Source organism: Brachyhypopomus gauderio, chromosome 18 (assembly GCF_052324685.1).
Source record: "Brachyhypopomus gauderio isolate BG-103 chromosome 18, BGAUD_0.2, whole genome shotgun sequence".
NCBI classification, from domain to species: domain Eukaryota; kingdom Metazoa; phylum Chordata; class Actinopteri; order Gymnotiformes; family Hypopomidae; genus Brachyhypopomus; species Brachyhypopomus gauderio.
The window spans coordinates 6,386,844-6,405,812 of record NC_135228.1 but is presented as its reverse complement, the minus strand read 5'-3'; the positions used below and the strand labels follow the sequence as shown (position 1 = coordinate 6,405,812).

General features: G+C 44.3%; 2 protein-coding genes across 10 annotated transcripts in view; both read left to right on the top strand.

Moving 5' to 3' along the window:
* The first annotated feature begins 1,768 nt into the window (after nt 1-1,768).
* rpl37 (ribosomal protein L37) lies at nt 1,769-4,197 on the top strand. Its single transcript, XM_076980864.1, has 4 exons — nt 1,769-1,849; nt 2,274-2,409; nt 3,107-3,191; nt 4,098-4,197. Exons 1-4 carry the CDS (start codon nt 1,847-1,849, stop codon nt 4,165-4,167), a joined length of 294 nt encoding a protein of 97 aa, XP_076836979.1. The 5' UTR covers nt 1,769-1,846; the 3' UTR covers nt 4,168-4,197.
* Nucleotides 4,198-5,158: 961 nt separating this feature from the next.
* Nucleotides 5,159-18,969, top strand: part of st8sia5 (ST8 alpha-N-acetyl-neuraminide alpha-2,8-sialyltransferase 5) — a 16,646-nt gene continuing 2,835 nt past the window's right edge. Inside the window, exons 1-8 of one of the 9 annotated variants that reach the window (XM_076980855.1) lie at nt 5,159-5,712; nt 8,704-8,801; nt 10,038-10,145; nt 10,721-10,813; nt 13,224-13,316; nt 15,263-15,349; nt 15,451-15,595; nt 15,885-15,997. In XM_076980855.1, coding sequence (XP_076836970.1) covers nt 5,524-5,712; nt 8,704-8,801; nt 10,038-10,145; nt 10,721-10,813; nt 13,224-13,316; nt 15,263-15,349; nt 15,451-15,595; nt 15,885-15,997 — 926 coding nt within the window. In that variant the 5' untranslated portion in view covers nt 5,159-5,523. Of the gene's footprint in view, nt 5,713-8,703; nt 8,830-10,037; nt 10,146-10,720; nt 10,814-13,223; nt 13,317-15,262; nt 15,350-15,450; nt 15,596-15,884; nt 15,998-18,969 lie in introns of all 9 variants that reach the window. The other 8 variants (XM_076980856.1, XM_076980857.1, XM_076980861.1 and 5 more) reach the window with 8 other exon arrangements.

The following is an 18,969-nucleotide window of genomic DNA, read 5'->3' as shown; positions in this document are numbered from 1 at the left end:
TGCCATAGCTATCTCTTGTCCGTCTGACAGGTTACTTACTGTTTTAAATCTAAATGTTGAACATGAATCTATTCCAAGCACTAGAAAAGATTCACGAGTTTTATATAAATGATACAGTTATAATGTCAGAAGCCAACTTGAAAAACATTTCTGTGAAAATGTCTCATTGTTCTGGATGAGTGTTGTTTTGGTTCTCATTCAACCTGCCTCCCCTGTGAACTGCAAACCCGGCAGTCTGGGCACATCTGGCTTCAGAAACATAAACCGTTTCCACCCACCCATGAACACACACCACATACGCACCCATGCACGCAGGTGTGCGCACACACACACACACACACGCACCCACGCATGCATATCCGCACACATGCACACACACATACACACAGACACACAAGCAATCTAGGGCCCCTTAGATGTACACATACTCTAATGGCGTTTTCAAATGGTGAGGTATTTGTTTCAGAATAAGTGTATGTGTGTTTATCATATTTACCTCAGCACACAACAAAGCCAAACACTTAGTATGCATTTATGTAACTGTGGATATGTGGCTTGCTGTTTTATTGAGGACTGTCTGTGTGTGTATATGTGAAAGTGTGTAATTTTACTAGGAGTGTGTGTGTGTGTGTGTGTGTGTGTGTGTGTGTGTGTGTGTGTGTGTGTGTGTGTGTGTGTGTGTGTGTGTGTGTGTGTGTGTGTGTGTGTGTGTGTGCGTGTGCACATTTGTAGCTGTATGTTTGGCTGTGTGTGGACTTTACATGCTTTGCTTTAGTTTGTGTAAGCAGCATCCTGCTTCTCTAAAACATGCCCTGCTGTCACACACACACACATACACACACACAAACATACATACACCTACACACACACACGCGCTTACATGAGAAAGCAGTGTGCTCTTATTTTGTGGTGTGGTCTTCAGTGTTTACAAGTAGTTTCTGCTCTTCATGGATAACATCAGACAGATGTGCTACTGGTCTGCCAATAGAAACCATGCGTCTGGTCATTTGTGGATGTTTCTGAAGAGCCCCGTGATCACACGGGTTTCACCCCTGCACACTATCCCTAAAGGTACATCATCCACAAACGCTACAGGGACAAACCGTTCTAGTTTTACAATTACCCCGCTGGTAGCCCCAATACATCATAGCTTTGTTTACTTAAAGATTTCTTCCTCATACACTCTTATGCCATATCCAGTTATGAGTAATACCGTGTTGATATGACAGTGGTTCCATATTATGGCTTTCTTGGTACAGAAGAAACTCACTGCAAATAGGAATAATATGAAAACACATAATGACTTCAACGTATTGAATAAGGTGCTAATTGGTCCGTAATTATCTTTCTTCACCAATAGCTGGCACACTTGAGATGGTATTGGAGTTGTCTTACATAAAGCCCTGTGGACTGTGTTCTGCCATAAAACTACAGCAATTAACTATCGCCCCCTTGTTGATAAAGATTATACTGCAACAAAGGTTAGTTCTACCGTATTTTTCTCATACGGTATTCTTCACTCTATTATATACATCAAGTACTACTAAGAATAGAATGAAATCTCTGTGTAGTTATATAGATACTAGTGTTCTCAAATAAATAGCGAGGAGTTTTTAGAAATTAAAAAATTAGAGGAGCTGTTTTTTTTTTTATCATTGTCGTTAACACTAATAATGTATTGTCAATATGAGTCAATTTATTGTATGTGAGAACGCTTATACGATTTACGAAGTACAAATTGTATCTGCCGGATATATTTCACGGTTACACCGGAACAAACTCGGACGGTTTCTAGTGGCACACCAATTCCTCTTCCGGCCTCTTTCGATTCTACCCCAGGAGAAAGATGGTGAGTCGACAGTGGTCTCGCAGGCAAAAAATCTTATAACATCGGCCTTTGTCCATTTTTATATCGTGGGGTTACTGGCGGCTTTTCATATTAACAGTATTTGGAGTTGATTATTTACTATATTGGAAATATTTGCGTAAAAAATGTTATAGCTTGTGAGTAGCCGCCTAACGTTAGCAGCTATGCTAGTAGTGTCGGTAGCTACACACCAGTGTAACGGTGTGAACGTGTTTATACTCCTGATTAAGGCTCTCGTGTATTATTTAACCTTGGTTAAAAAAAACGATACCCGGTCTGGTGTGTTTGGGGTTTTGAGAGACGCTCGTGTGTTGCTGTACCCTGAACTTGGCTAGTTAAAGTGAGGGGTCGTGTGTGTTTCTCTGTCCCACCCGTGTTAAGTTGTGTCTCTCGTGTCTTGTTCCAGACGAAGGGTACGTCGTCTTTCGGTAAGCGGCGCAATAAGACGCACACGCTGTGCCGCCGCTGCGGCTCCAAGGCCTACCACCTGCAGAAGTCCACGTGCGGAAAGTGCGGCTACCCCGCCAAGCGCAAGAGAAAGTGTGAGTATCACCTGTGGAGTGTCTGCTGTCCCCATCCAACATGGGGATGAGATGAAGAATGCCAGTAGTGTTTATCGTTAGAATAATGGACTATTAAAATAACAGGACGGAGGTAGGAACAGGGGGACCGATGGGACCGTGGAAAACCTGTTTGAGACATTGATGTGAAGTGCTAGTTTCAGGTGTGGTTATTCTTGCTCTGATGTCCTGCATGAAAAGGAAATGTTGAAGTTTGAAATTAGAACCAGCCCTGGTAGAGCTGTGAACTGGCACGGAGTTCACTTCCTGCTGGTGTTTATTTGCGTTTTAAGTGACCCGGTTTGCTGAAGTAAACAAATTGCACGGGTGTGAAACGAAACACCTGAATTCTGGCCGTCCCTAAATGCGATGAGTCTGGGGGTTCGGTTTTCACACACGCTCCTTTGAGTCTGTCTGGTACTCAGACTGAGGCTCCACCAATTGTGAAAACAAACCCCCACAGGCCCCGACTCTTACCTGCACTCTTATTAATGGGCTCTTGGTCCTGGTGGCACTTTTCACTGCTGCAAAATCCTTGAGCCGACTGGGATCACGGGATTGGAGCATGTCAGAGCTTTGAATTCAGCTCGTGTAGACGTCGGGGTAAACAGGAGTCGCTGTTCTTGCTGCTTTGCGCATGTGTGTGATGCATTGCTTGTGTGTGTGTGTGTGTGAGCAGACAACTGGAGTGCGAAGGCCAAGAGGCGCAGCACCACAGGGACCGGCCGCATGAGGCACATGAAGGTGGTCTTCCGCAGGTTCAGGTGAGCACACGCACCAGCATGCGCACACACGTACACATTTAGTCCCGCGTTCATCCGAGTTCACAAATGCAGCCTTGCTTCCATGAGCAGGATGTCCGGGACCAACGTGTCCGACACGCACGGGTGGTTTTGATCACAAAGGTGCTTGGCTTAGTTCGCCGGGATAGTGAATTCTTGTTTTTGTCTCCAAAAGTTTTGGAAAGCTTTAAAGGTCTCTTGCGACAAAGAAAAACCATGCTGAATCTGTTCTGAGATGGAGAGATTCTTGCGTTCATGCTCAGACTGGCTTGTGGACTGGTGTGTGGTGTTGATCTCGTAGTGCGTTCAGATGCGCAGCGGGAGATTGTTTTGTTTTCAGAAACAAAATTGGATGGTGGGAGGAAATTAAATCGCATGACCCCGATGGCTTCGACCAGGTCCTGCATTTCAGTCGGAACATTCTTACATTTCCACGGTAACTGCAGCCATGCCTGAGGCGTCTCCAGTGTGGCAGCACAACACACATTGTTGGAGGTTGCCGTGTGATTGGCCTTGGCACCTTGTCTGTAGCAGATGGCCCCAGTATGCAAATGACGTTTGTGCGTCCGGTCTGGGGCCGGCCCTTCCACACGAGTGTTTCTGAAGTGCAGGTCTTGGGGAAGAAATTGTGGTCATTTGGGCTCTTCACATGTATTGAGTTGTTGCTTATAAAATTTTTTATTATTATTTTTTGTATTTCAAGGTGTGTTGCAGTTAAGGCATCTATCAGGGTGTTGTGTCGAACCTCAGTAGTTATTGCAGACACATTTCATCCATCAGTCCCTTTTGTTTTTGTAAAACTGCATCTAAGACCGTCAGAAAATTTTAATTCCACGCTCATCAGTTGATGTATTTGTTAATGCTGTCGTATGCTTCTGTGTTTTTCAGGAACGGATTCCGTGAGGGAACTGTCCCCAAACCGCGACGGGCGGCCGTGGCAGCATCCAGCTCCTCATAAACAGTGTGTCAAATAAACACGTCAACAACATGTGTGCTGCTTCCTAGTCTGTTTTGCGTGATGAACCCTTTGCTCTTTATTCTGAATGCTTTATGCATGCACTTCATTAACATAACCACCAGGGGGCGTTGAGCGTATTATACAGTACATGATATGTACATGGGCTGGATAACGGCCTCTAGACCTCTGGCCTGTTGATATCTGCGCTTTGCGGTGTTTGTCACTGATTTGTAAGAAAATACAAATAGGATTTGAAAGAAAAATAAAATTACACAATGTAAGATCTATATTTGTTTTATATGAAGTTCTCGGACTGAATAACGGTGCTGTACATCAGTCTAAAGCTCAAATCTAGTTGTAACGGGAGCTTTATTAAATCATCTGCTAATTAAGTCGTCCTTGTCGCTCTAGCGGTGGCTATAGAGACACAGTTAAGGCAAATGTTCTCCAGTGTTGAAAGTTTCGTAGTCCAGTTTAGACATGTTGAGGTCTAACGTTAAAGCCATGAAGTAATCCTACACCAGGTGTATTTTAACGCTCCCCCATCTGATCGTGCCGAGTTGCAGGCTGCGGTTGCGTGATGAGCGTCTTAAAAAGACGCACCCTAACACTCCCTAGTTTATAAGGTAAAATGTCGATGTTTGTGACGTTTTCCCGATTAACTTAAAAACATCTGATTTCTTCGTTCTTCTGTTCCAGTTCTTTGCATGTGGTGCATGACTGTTATTTCTTTAGTGTTATTTCCATAGCCACGCGCCCATTCACCAGGTCAAACGTTCTTGGTCAGTAAAACGATCTTGACTCATCTGAGCGGGCCAAGGCCCTTTGGGTCGAAAAAGCCGCGGTGACCTTCACAATGTCACCCTGAAATCCTGGTATGTCAAATTTCTCCGAGGCAGGACGTTCATCCCGAAGCAGTCGTGTCACGATGACTACCCTGCGTCCGTTACTGCGGTGTAACGAGCCTCGCGTTTGATTTATGCTTATTTTGCGTCGTCTTCCCAGACCGGAGCATCTATTCCAGTCACGCGCGCGCTCTGATGCGCCTGCACGGCTGCGCTAGCGCTGCATTGCCCGCGTGCGTCAATCGCGCGCACTCACCAACCGAGACGGGCGCGCACAATATCAAAGGATCGCAAGGCTTAAAAAAAAAGATATAGACAAAAAACCCTATGCATTAATTTCTCACTACAGCCGCGCTTTAACGGTCATTTCCAAAAATAATTCGTAGCTGAAATGACCGCGTGTATATAAAGTGAGCAGGTTCGGCGGACCCCGCTAAACGGTGAGTGGGCGCGAGGCGCTGCGCTGCGCTCTCGAGCTCCGCGCGCGGTGAACATGCACAGGCGCTCGTGAATGTTCCGTGTCTGGCGAAGCGGGTCTCTGCGTTACGGCGATCTTAATGCGTTAAAGGATGGGATATTCCGACCCAACGGCCGGCAGAGATTTGCTGGGCAACAGATCCCTTTGTTTTATTTTCATATGCGCGTTTGGACTGGTGACACTGGTGCAGCAGATTCTCTACGGGAAGAACTACATCAAGAGGTAAACGTGATTTACACCGTTTATTGTGTGAATACCTTTAGCCGACTGCTTTAACTGTTATAATGACTAGTATAGTTATAGTGCACTTGTAATGTAAAGTGCGAATATAAACAGACCGTTTATTTGAAAAAATGACAGTCATAGCTAATGGTTTGCTTGAAGAAGACAGCGGTGGTGTTGGGCTGGTGCGAAACATCGAGATGCGCGACGCCGCTCCAAACGGAACAAAAGCACTTAACTGAGCATTATTCCAACGCTCAGGCATTATACTCATGTTTACACGCATGCGATTTCTGTTTGAATAACGTTTCGAGCCTCTAGCTTCATTTCCATGCCATACACAGTCCACTGGCCGACTGTCTATGCCGCGCGACGCTTTGGTCCTCTTTTTTCACGTTTGACTTTTTTTTATATTCGTTTTTTTTTCTCTCTTCAGCTTTATAGTCTACTGATCATACATCTAACATAAGACGTGTGCCACTGCATTAAGGGAGGACTAAAATCCTTAGGGAGTATTTATCCTAAATGTAGCATTGGAAAAACAACCTGTCATCATGTCAGCATTTGAACATTCGTGGCAACGTAATGTGGTGTAGCCTCAATAATCTGCGCACATATTCCTTGCCTAGACTACTGGTCCTCTAATGAATTATTCATTGGAACAAGAAAAGATCCTCGTAAAATGAAAGATAATTTATGCCCTACAGTAAAGAACTTTGACAATCTGGCTGCGGATTCTATAACACCATGGGGGCTTGAGGTTGCTCATCAGTGTGTTTATGTGTGTCAATGTGAAATGGCGCCTCCGTTCTGAAGCACCCCCAGAGCATTATGGTTCCTGCGTTCCAGCAGATGCCCATATGCTACATTTGAAGCCCTGGCCCCACCCACTTCCACCTACCCTATTCCCCCCACCTCAAGCACACATGGCATTTGGCAACATCAGAACTGGGCAGCCTTCAGTGACTTGAATCCTGCCTGAATCATACAGTCTGGGCTTGGGCTACAGACAGAAGACCCATGAGCCTCATGTGTTTATCCCTCACTCATGTAATTCAGCACATGCTGAATACTGAGTGTTCCTTCCCAAGAGTTGTGGGACTGCGGTGGTGTGTTTAGCGTTTGGCGGTCAGGCCAGCGAAATCAAGTGACCTCTCACTCTTCCGAGGACTCTGGTGTCAGGACCTAAAAATAAACAAGTGTGTATGTTTTTCACATGCCGGTGGGAGGGAACAGGGGTGTGGGATCAGTCTGTGTGTGTGTGTGAGTGTAAGAAATTAAAGTTTATCACTTCAGCGTTCAAATGTGTGTGAGACCTGGTGCTCTGTGCTATTCTGGTCATCAGGTAGAGGCTGGCTGACCCCACTTTGCACCAATAAAACACAGATTTTATCATTATATAAAATTACATAATGTAATCACACATGGCAATGATTAAAAACTATTTTATGGAGGAACTGCTTTTACAATATCCTGTTAACAACTTAAACGGGTGCTTCAAACTGTTATCTGTAAGTACTGTGAACCCCATGAACTACATTCTGATGTGTCAGACGTAGTTTATTATAAAGGGGTTTGCATAAAGAAGAATAATATTCAGGGCCTGAAATCCATAGGTTGGATGGGATCTCCATGGGATCTCTAGGCCTGAGGGCGGGTCTTTCCTGTATTGGGTGCCTGGGTTGCAGTTTCCAGGAGTGGACTGGCCCTGTGTGCAAGCAGTTTTCCTGCCTGGAGGCCCATGTTTCACCTCATTAATTACCTACGAGCAGCCGAATCAGGCATCTCGGAGCACTGATGGACTGTGTGGATCACAGATGGATTCTGTGCCGGCGTATTGAGGAGCTCTGGTTTGGGACCTTCTGCTGGTCTTTCAGGATCTCCTGGACCGGTTGGGTCGGCCACTGAAATGGTTGTGATGGCAGGGTGTGGAAGAGGGTGAGTATCGACTCTGGGGTGTCTGGAGCAGCCCATCAGTCTGAATCGAGAGGAGCGCCATCTTTCCTGCATCGATCGTCCCTTCTTGCAGCTCAAACAGGCAGCTGAGGCTGGGTTCTTTCATGGTCTGCTGTTGGCGTGTCTCTCGGGCCCACTGTCAGCGATTAAGGCCGCTGTATGACTGAGCACCTGGTGCTTTTACCTGAAAACACTAGGCATGCTTATACGAGGACCCAGTGGTGGCCACGTGGCAGAAGTAACGCGAAGCACCCCAGTTCCTCTCAGATTCTCCTCAGTGTCCTCACACGGGGCACCATGTCCTTGTGGACCTGATGATAATTCATTAGGCAGATCTTTAATCCACCTTTAACAGGCAGAACTTGGGTTCTGTACACGTACTACATCATCAGCAAAAAGGAAAAATGTACCTGTGGCATCAGTGATGTGGTCAGAGATGTACTGGACACACCAAGATTCATTTATAACAATCATAGCAGCTGTCATAACTAGTGAGAACAGTAGCAACGGGTAAAAGTGTAATACATCTTTGAAAATGTTCATTTCCCTTGACAATGGATGCCAGTGTTTCTCTCTTTGTAAGCGATGGATATTAAAACCTTAAAAGTTTTACTCTCAACAGCAGTACAGCCTCCCGAGGACGGAGGCTGTCATGGAGCACAGTGAAGATGTTAAATGTCTAACTGCACATGTGGTCTCGTGTGGCTGTTCTCGTTAACCCCTCCAGATGCCATCATGCCTGACCATACTTGTACCATGAGGCCAATTAAGCTCACAGGACCTTTAATTAGAAGATACTGACGATGAGAACAGAGAGACTATGAGAAATGCTAGCAGCAAAATTGAGATCATTAATTAACCTTGAGAGCATTTTCACCTTTCCCTCCGCTTCTTACACAGTGTGACTTTGGTGGCAACCTGAGTCTGATTTCTACTGGTGTGAATGTCACCGACTTGGCCTACATATAGAGAAAGATAACAGGATTAATTTAGTGTGTGCCATTCTGAGGCTGTGACGTCCCCCGTTCTCCTCAGGGACTCAGGACTTCAGCCCAATCCCAGGATCCGACACAGCGTGTACAGGCATTACTGCCGCTCACCCGTAATCGGCAGCAAGTCTGTCCGCGTAGCCTGTAAATCGTTAAGTATAACACAGGAATGGTGTGTGTTTGGGGGGCGGGGTGGGAGGGGATTGTGTGGGGGTGTGGCCTGAAAAGAAATCAGCATCATCAAGATTAACGTCCATTCATGGTCTGTACCAAAAATCACTGAAAATCACTGTAAATCACTGTAAATCGCTGCAAATTATACAGTGTTTAAACCCAAACTCAAAAACGACTGTACTGAAATTCCCTAAAACAATATATCATAATGCTTTAATCCCAAACGTACCGAACATCTGCAGCTGCACAGCCTTGTTACCTAAGTGCTAATTTCATTCCTGATCCGTTATTCCACCAACCAGCAGCCTGTGAGAAAACAGACCAAGGAGCGTTTATTCCAACACACTCTCACGTGTGTCATCTCAGTGTGATACCCGTGGGACGCAGCATGGACTGATGACTCGCTGATATTTGCAAAGTCTTGGTACCTGCTGAGAGTTTTGCCGTTGCTCTCGTGAGAGGTGGACACCAGCTCACAGTGGTATTTCTAATGGTACCGCTTCACAATTAGGCAACCCTTATGAAGGGCTTATGAATGATTTAAAAGAAATGTTTTTTGAACTAAAGCAGTAACATAAAGGTTAGGCTTACAGTAGGCTTAAATTAGGTTCAGATTTAGCTGATTTCTATATCTTCTCCATCTGTCACCTTGAATCCACCAGCAGGATGTTTTATTAGTCATGATAAATGTCACTTAACATCTAAAGATTTAATTCATGTTAAATAGTAATAGTGTAGAAATCGAACAACACACCAGCATTTCCATGATATCTGCCTTTAATAAAGGTGATCTTATTGTAAAGTGGTACCAACACAGCATAGATCACTGCTGCCCTGTTTACTGTGCTTCTTAATGACTTGTTAATTGCTTAATTAATCCCACTAATGATCTAGTTTTAAACTACTCATAAGTGCTTTATAAGGCTGGCCCTATTGTAAAGTGGTACCTTCCTCAGTCTAGTGCCTCTGTGGTTATGTGCTTCACTTGCACGGGACTCTTAATTCCTCCGTCTTCACTGACACCTAAAGGGAGAACCTGGGAATCTGGGTGGCATTGCTGACTGACACATTGATCAGTTCTCCTGTGATTTCCTCGCAAACTACATCTAACTTCAAATGTGTTTTTTGTTTTTTATGTTTTTTTTTTTTTGCTAACTCAAATGCAAATTCCTAAACCTTAAATGCACTGCCTCGTTCTCTCACTAGTGGGCAACAGTTTACCCGCCTCAAAGGAGAGGAGGTGGGCAACTGGAGCGGCCTCGTTAGTTACCCCGATGATGGAGGGATGAAGCCCGCCCGAAATGGGAGGAAAAGGTACAATGGAAGCACCAGCAGCACCACCCAACTACACCGGCAGCAGCAACACCCCAGAGAGAGAGAAAGAGAGAGAGAGAGAGAGAGAGAGAGAGAGAGAGAGAGAGAGAGAGAGAGAGAGAACATGAACCAACACCCCAAATTGAGAGGGCATTCATGAACCAACACCCCAAAGAGAGATAGATAGAGAGACAGAGAAAGAGAGAGAGAAAGAGAGTGAACGTGAACCAACTCCCCAGAGAGAGAGCGTGTGAACATGAACTGAAACCTCCCTCCATGCATGTTTTGGATTCGCTTAAACATCTGCTCCAATCAGAAAACAGCTAAAATATCCATTGACCAATTTACTAATGGCATAGCCAATCAGAGGCCCGACCCTAATCAGGCCCAATTTGCAGAAACGTGGAGGGTTTGTCCAGGTTGAGGAGGAGGTAAGAGGATGAAAGGAGAGAGAGAGAGAGAGAGTACCAGAGAGAACGGTGAGGCTAGTTTTTGGGAGACGACAGGAAGAGAGATGGTTGATTTGAGCCCACTCGCTACCTGTGACGCTAACCCACCTGTCTGCATGTTGACAGATGCGTCCGTCAGAGTGTTCAGCACTCAGAGAACTCCGTAGTTATCACACCGTGCCTAGCCGATATTAAGAAGAAAAAAAAAGAATACAGAAGGTAGGCCATTGACGACGATGGCATCTCCAACCAGTTCCTCTTTCTTACCAAACCTCCCTCCCTCCCCTGTTTTTTGGGAATGATGTCTGTTCCTTTTTCCATCTGGTCTGAAGGGGGGGGGGGCATTCATTCACTGCCCACCGTGCCTGGAGCACTCCTGGTCTGCCTGTGCATGTTGTCTGAACCTCCCTCTCACCCCTGCACACCCTCTGACCTTCGACCTCTGACTTCATCAGCCACACCCCCTCTCCCGCATAACCCACCCCCACCCGGACGTCGTGGTGACGACGGGAGTCTCTTGGCAACCTCTCAGTGTTTTCCGGCTGCTTGTTTCACTGTCTCTATGCCCCATCAGCTGTTGCCAGACATCTCCAGGGCTGCCGCCTCCAAACTGCACCAGGGTGTGCAGGTCGTGAGTGTGTGTGTGTGTGTGTGTGTGTGTGTGTGATACACTTCCATCCAACTTCTCAGCATTGGCTCCTGCATCATCATCTTGTCCTTGACTGGAATCGTGTGTTATTGTTTTGGTTTTTTTTACCGTTCTCTTTCGTTTCGCTTCTCTGGTCTGTACGCTGAACCGAATGTCTGCCACGCCCCCTTGCAAGAGGGGTCCGTGGCTGTGTGCCCAGAACGTACCCAGCTACCCAGTGTGCACTTCTCTAGGTTACAGCACAGTCATATGTTCACGACCCCGTTGCAGTCAGAGATGTATGGAATCGCCGTTCATGTGTTTCCTGTTGTTGATTCCTTTTCAGTTTTTGTGTTTTTCTTCATTCCCTTGTTTTCCTTTTCAGCACTTTTGTTTGAGTCTCATTTCTATAGCCATGTGTTCGATTGCTGTTGTTTGTCATCTGAGATCGACCACCATGTTGGCTCAAATTCAGTGGCCATCTTGGATCAAAAAGACCTTCCTACAGGTTGCATAAGTGGGTTGATAAAATGAAACGCTAGAGCAGAATCATCGTTCACAGCGGCTGCTTAAACGTAAATCGTCCGTACCCCTTCAATGCTTCTTAATCCCATAAATGGATTGACAGACCCAAATCTGCACAACATAAGATGAATTAAGATAACTCCTAGCGAATCCTGAGCCAGTGATTTGATAAGTGGATTTAACTGCAGCTGGATTTAAAAGCAGACCACTTAAAACTACTAATGTAAACATGGCTGCCATTTTGCCATTTGTAGTTAGCAGCCATTTTGTCTGTGGTATGTAGTATGGGTCAGCTGTGGTACTGCAGTGGATCACAAGCCCTGGCATTTCTGTCCGGTAGAAGCTCATTATCTGATATAACATCTCTGTAATCGTTTAGGTGTCCTAGACGACTGTAGAGATGTTATGTAAGATATAAAAAGACAGAGTCATAGGGGCTTTGTCTGTGGCCATGAGTTTCCAACATAGTGCTGTTCTGTTATTCATATGCTAAATGCTGTATTGTTTATTTATTTTTGTTCACTTTCATAATCAAGGTGCATACATGTGCATACATACACGCACACACACACACACACACACACACACACACACACACACACACACACAAGGTTCTGTGTTCCTGTGCTGCTTCTGGTCATTGTTTATATAGGGGAAACTACCCTGAATTGTGTTGCAGTTTAAATGCATTAAGATGTTGGTGTATGCATGTGCGTGTGTATGGGTGTGCGTTTGTGTGTGTGGGTGCATGTGCATATTTGTGTATGTGTGGGTGGGGGGGGGGGGGGTGTATATTGGTCAGCATGTATCTCTTTGTGTGTATGTACATTATTACAGAAGTCCCAGAAGAGTCTTAAAAGTCAGCAGCCACAAAGGAAACTGATAATGTTACCCACTTTGTGTGTGTGAGTGTATGTTTGTGTGTGTGAGTGTGTGTGTGAGTGTATGTTTGTGTGTGAGAGTGTATGTTTGTGTGTGTGAATGTATGTTTGTGTGTGAGAGTGTGTGTTTGTGTGTGTGAGTGTATGTTTGTGTGTGAGTGTATGTTTGTGTGTGTGAATGTATGTTTGTGTGTGAGAGTGTGTGTTTGTGTGTGTGAGTGTATGTTTGTGTGTGTGAGTGTATGTTTGTGTGTGTGAATGTATGTTTGTGTGTGAGAGTGTATGTTTGTGTGTGTGAGTGTGTGTGTGAGTGTATGTTTGTGTGTGTGAGTGTATGTTTGTGTGTGTGAATGTATGTTTGTGTGTGAGAGTGTATGTTTGTGTGTGTGAGTGTGTGTGTGAGTGTATGTTTGTGTGTGTGAGTGTATGTTTGTGTGTGTGAGTGTGTGTGAGAGTGTATGTTTGTGTGTGTGAGTGTATGTTTGTGTGTGTGAGTGTATGTTTGCGTGTGTGTCAGAGCAGGATCGATCACAGATGTTGGTGTAGTTGAGTTTAGGTGCTGTTAGATGCTGTATGACTGTATTCATCCTGCCAGGTATTTGGAGAGTGCTGACGGCCCCTTACAGTACAACTCTACCGCCTGCAGAGAACTGCGGCAAGAGATTACGGATGTCAAAGTGCTGTCCATGTGAGTATCTCTCTGATACACACACACACACACACACACACACACACACACACACACACACACACACACATACACACACACCAGAACACAGATACACACACACACACACACACACGAACATACACACACTGCAGCTCTTTGCTTGAGTGAACACACACACACGCACACACACACACACACGCACACACACACACACACACACACACACACACACACACACACACACAAACATACACACACTGCAGCTCTTTGCTTGAGTGAACACACACACACACACACACACACACACACACACACACACACAATCTCAGATGTCTGCAGAGTGGGCTCTCCTGAGGGAATCATATTTCTGCTAAATGTTTTAAATCAAAGGAGCAAGTCAGTAAAGGACATTTATTCCTAGACTAAATGCTATTTCTGTGCTACTTTGTGACACGTGCTTACTCCTTCAAGGTCATAGAGCTCGACCTGTTAATGTTCCTAACACGTCCTAACATGACAAAGCCTGCCATTAACAAATGTGTCAGCAGGAGGCTTATGAAGCAACTCCACCGCCTGAAGATTAAATATTTGATCTAATCACTCTAGACCGCTCTCCTTGGTATCTACAAGGGGTAGGAGAACCCTCATGTCTTGGTGAAATTCCCAGTGGAGCATGTGAGCAGATACGTATACTTTAGATACGTATAGTTTAGGTATACACTTTAGCAGATATACTGTAGGTATATACTTTAACACATATACTATACAGAGTGGTTTGAAGTCTCTACACGAGGTACGTACCTTCTCGACACAGGTAGACCACCTGTTCAGTGGTACAGTATTGGCCAGATGATGAAGATCGAAAACTGACTGTCGCCTACATCCAGCTGAATTGCTTCCTTGTGAATTGGAGCCGTGAGTGCTGCTCTAAGGTTGCTGACCCTAACGACGACCTTGACGTTATTCAGGATTCGACTTGTCCTCATTACAAGGCTGACTCACTGGACCAAGTTCCGGGACGCTTGAAAGGACTCGTGGGATTCTTGTCAAAATAGGACTATTTATTGTCTCTGTGTCCTTAATATTATTATATGTCTGCTACTAAATCCAACGATGTCCTGATTGTTTTGAGTCTGTAATTGTTGCAAGATTATCTGAGTATGTAATCTATCCTAACATTGTACATTGAATGAAGGTTTGCCCATCTAGATTTCCATCTATATAGTGGTTGAAGGGCTTTTTGTGCCGCTGACACTCTCGTATGTAGATGGTGTAGCTTGACATGATTTCTGATTCGTCATTGGTGAGATGAAAAAGGGGGAACTGAAGGATTTCTTTATATTTCTCTCTTCTGCGGCGTCTATGCGCTTTTTATTTGGTGATGGCTTCTGATTCGGTTTTATATTACGTTTGATAGATTTACACCTTGGGTTAAGTGCTTCTGTGTTTCTTTTGAATGGCTCTGAATGGTATTCTGTTTCTAATGCCTCTCTGAAAGCACAGACCAAGGTCAGGAGGTGAGGGTGTGCTCGGGGCTGAGTTCTCCCAGGCCATTTCCACCCTCCTGCTGTCCATCCCCCTCACTTCCCCTCTCTTCTCTCTCTCTGTCTAGCTCTCTCTTACTCTACCTCTGTCTCTACCACTCTCTCAATTCATTTACATTTATGGCATTTGGAAGACACCCTTATCCAGAGCGACTTACATTTTTATCTAATTTTTATACAAGTGAGCAATTGAGGGTTAAGGGCCTTGCTCAGGGGCACCTCAGTCATGGCCTCAGGTCTGGGAATCGAACCCGGGACCCTCCGGTCACAAGACCAGTTCCCTAACCACCAGCCCATGACTGCCCCCCCAACAAGCTTTATTGGTGGTTTATTGGTGGTTATTTTCAGTTACTATATTGCCAAAGCAGTATATATAGTTAAACGACATTAACAAATCTTTGCAAAATCTTTGTGTGTCAGGGTGAAGACTTCAGAGTTGTTTGAAAGATGGAGAAACCTGCAGGCTTGTACATGGGAACAGAGCAAGGATGAGTCCAACAACTTCAAGTGAGTGTCCCCCCCCCACCCCCAGCCTCCCTAAATGGCATGTTTGTGTACAGATACACTTTGCATCATTCTAACTCCGCCCCTTACTCGCTGTCCAATAGGATGTCTCTGTCGCGGTGTTGCAATGCCCCGTCCTTCCTGTTTACCACACGGAGAAACACACCCTCAGGCACCAAGTTGCGATATGAGGTTGACACCAGTGGCATACTCCATATCAGCCCTGAAATATTCAAGATGTTCCCTGATGTGAGTGCGCACGCACACACACACACACACACACACACACACACACACACACACACACACACACACACACACACACACACACACACACACACACGTTTTATGTGCCTGCTCATCCTTGTCGAAAGCCTTCAGTCAAACATCTGTTCCCTAGCAACCCATTTGGAGCAACCGTCACCTAGCAGCCTCCCCCCATCAGCCACCAACAGCCTCACACTGAGATCACCACGGGAACCTCATTTGTGATGGATTTACCTGTTTACCTTTGTTTCTTTTTCATCTCGTCCCACAGGATATGCCCTACTCCAAGTCTCAGTTCAGGAAGTGTGCTGTAATAGGCAATGGAGGCATCATTAAAAACAGCAAATGTGGGAAAGAGATTGACTCAGCAGATTTCGTCTTTCGGTGAGCCTCCATCTTACTGCAGTGCTTCATGTCCTAGAATTCATTCCCTCTCTTTATGGTCAGTGTTCATTTTTAGCAGGGAGTCAGTCTCTCTTTGAGCTAATTTCCTCTGCCTGTTAGAGTCTCTGTCGGTCAGAGTGTCTCTCTGTACTGGTCATGGTCTCTTTCAGAACGTGCTGGTGTGACCTGGTCTGTATCTTTTTCACAGAGTGTCTCTTTAAGGGTTCTGTTTAGTTAAGAGCCTCTGTTTATGTTCAATATCTTTTTATGTTCAGTATCTTTTATGTCCGGTATCCCACTTTATATTCAGTATCTCGCTGTTCTGTTGTCTTTATGTTTGGTATCTCTATGTTCGTTATCTCTCTGTCAGTCAGAGTTGTGTTTTTGCATGGGGCACTTTCACAGATTTGAAGCCTAAACCACAGCCTGAATTTATCCCACACCCAAGACCTCAAGACACATGTTGAGCCGAAATCACACCTGAAGCCAAAATCACCTACTTCCCTTTCCGTTCAGAGCAGACCCAGACGCACACGTGTGGATAACCCATCTCAGACCCAGACGCATGTACACATGTGGATAACCCATCTCAGACCCAGACGTACACGTGTGGATAACCCATCTCAAACCCAGACGCAGGCACACGTGTGGATAACCCATCTCAGACCCAGACGCACACGTGTGGATAAACTTTCCCAAATCCAGCCGCCCACGCATAGATAAATTCTCTCAAACCCAGATGCACACGCATAGAAAAATTATCTCCAACCGAGATGCAAATGCGTGGATAAGCTCTCAGATCCAGATGCACACGCGTGGATAAACTCTCTCAAATCCATACACACACGCATGGATAAATTCTCAAATCCAGACACACATGTGGATAAACTCTCCCAAATCCTGACGCACACGTATAGAAAAACTCTCTCAAATACAGGCGCACACGTGTAGATAAACTCTCTGAAATCCAGATGCACACACGTGGATAATCTCTCTCAAACTCAGATGTACACGTGTGGATAAATTCACAAATTCAGATGCACGCGCGTAGATATTCTATCTCAAACCCAGATGCACGAGTGCAGATAAACTCTGTCACACCCATTATATATTATTTAATACACTATAAATAATTATATATAATACAAATAATATTTTTTGTGGGAGACCAGGAGTGTTATGTATCACCCGAAAAAAAGACCTGCATCAAAGAATGATAATAATGGCCTCTAATTGGGCAGTAGACCTCAGACCTCAGATCTCAGAGAGAGATTCTTTATAGGCAGTGTCTCATATACTGTTGCGCTCTAATCTTCTCCTGCGCAGTGTGCTCGTTGGATGCAAAATAAATACCAGTACCAGTCTTGTACCTTTTAACCATTTATTAAAACCAAGATATCTCAGGGGGTCTTACAGCACAGTGCAGTGTGCTCCTCTATCAGGGAGTAAGATCCAAAGTTTAACATTCAAAGCCGTTACTTATATCCAAGTTGCTCCACCCAAATCATATGAGTCCTTTAACGCTGTTTACAATCTTCTCTTAATACAAAACATGGAATAATTTTACCATTCTACAAAGTTTGTTCCTCATTTTTTGTACCTATGTTGCAAGTTTGTTTTTCAGGGTCTGTCTGCCTGTCCCTACATGAGATCAGCATTTCTCTACTTCAGAGACCTTATATCTTAAAACAGCTTCAGGTCATCTCTCACTGATCTGATCTTCTGTTTAAAGACAATATCAAAACCTGTACAATGTATGACAACTTTTGAATAACAAAATGCAAGTTTATACAGTATGGTATTAAGTTGGATAAGACTCGGGGTCCCAGACTTCTTTTGTAATGTAGTTTCGTCCTCCTGCTCACAGATGCTATTTTCTAAGTTCCTGTTTTCTAGAACTCCACATCTCTGCACACCGTTGTGACGCTGCGTGCGCTTCCACAAACGAGGCGGCACAGAACGAATAAGCACACTGTAACTTCTTTATTTAAATGTGATGCGCAGACAGCGCACATGTAACATTGACACATGAAACATTGACACATGTAACGTGAAGTAGGACTCTGACAAAGACAGAACGCACATTAAATAGACAAACCACATAAGCCCCGAGTGATCACGAGACGAGCCACAGGTGAGACCGATGAACACACTCAGACACAACCACACCCACGAAGATCCACAGACGCAGACGACTAGATGTAGACAACATAAACACACGCCCAAAGGGGAGGGGTCAGGGGCTGTAGCGTGACAACCATAATATGTTCAGTAACTCTTTGTTATCTGTAAGGAATTTGAATGCAAAGCAATTGATTAATAGTGCAATTAATTAGTAAAAGAATGCTAGTAAATTAATGTTGGTAAAACGTAATGCCATTAAAATATAATTTTCCACAATACACACACAAAGGTTTTAGAGAAACAGGACGATTTGGACAGATCCAAATGGTCCTTCACCAGCTGAGCAAGCAAAGTAAAGTGCTTCACTGCGTGTGTGTATATATATATATATACACACATGCAGTGAAGTACTTTATATGCACTTGCATACACACACACATTTCTCGCACACAAAAAACCTACTGACTCAAGCAAAAATTAAATGGAAACTTAAGTTGGTCAATTCAATAAACATTTGAAATTTATGACTATAAAAACTAGCATAATTATTTTAAAATAGAAGTAACAATAGTTATTATTATTATTATTATTATTAATAATAATAATAATAATAACAATAATAATAACAATAATAATAATAATAATAATAATAATAATAATAATATATTAAATGTATATAGCATTTTTGTTCAACTTAAAGCAACATGATGTTCCTTTACAGTGCAACGCAAAAAATATTTGCAACCTCCTGAATCAAACCCCATATAACAATACCAGGACACAGGGATCCAACTGCAGACTTTTCCTAGAAATACCAAATAAAGACAAATGTGTCCCATGGGCCAGAT

Bases quoted from the DNA above. Each gene is read 5' to 3' on its own strand.
- rpl37 (XM_076980864.1), top strand. The intron at 2,410-3,106 runs GTGAGTATCACC...GTGTGTGAGCAG, and splicing joins CGCCAAGCGCAAGAGAAAGT to ACAACTGGAGTGCGAAGGCC. The intron at 3,192-4,097 runs GTGAGCACACGC...TGTGTTTTTCAG, and splicing joins GTGGTCTTCCGCAGGTTCAG to GAACGGATTCCGTGAGGGAA.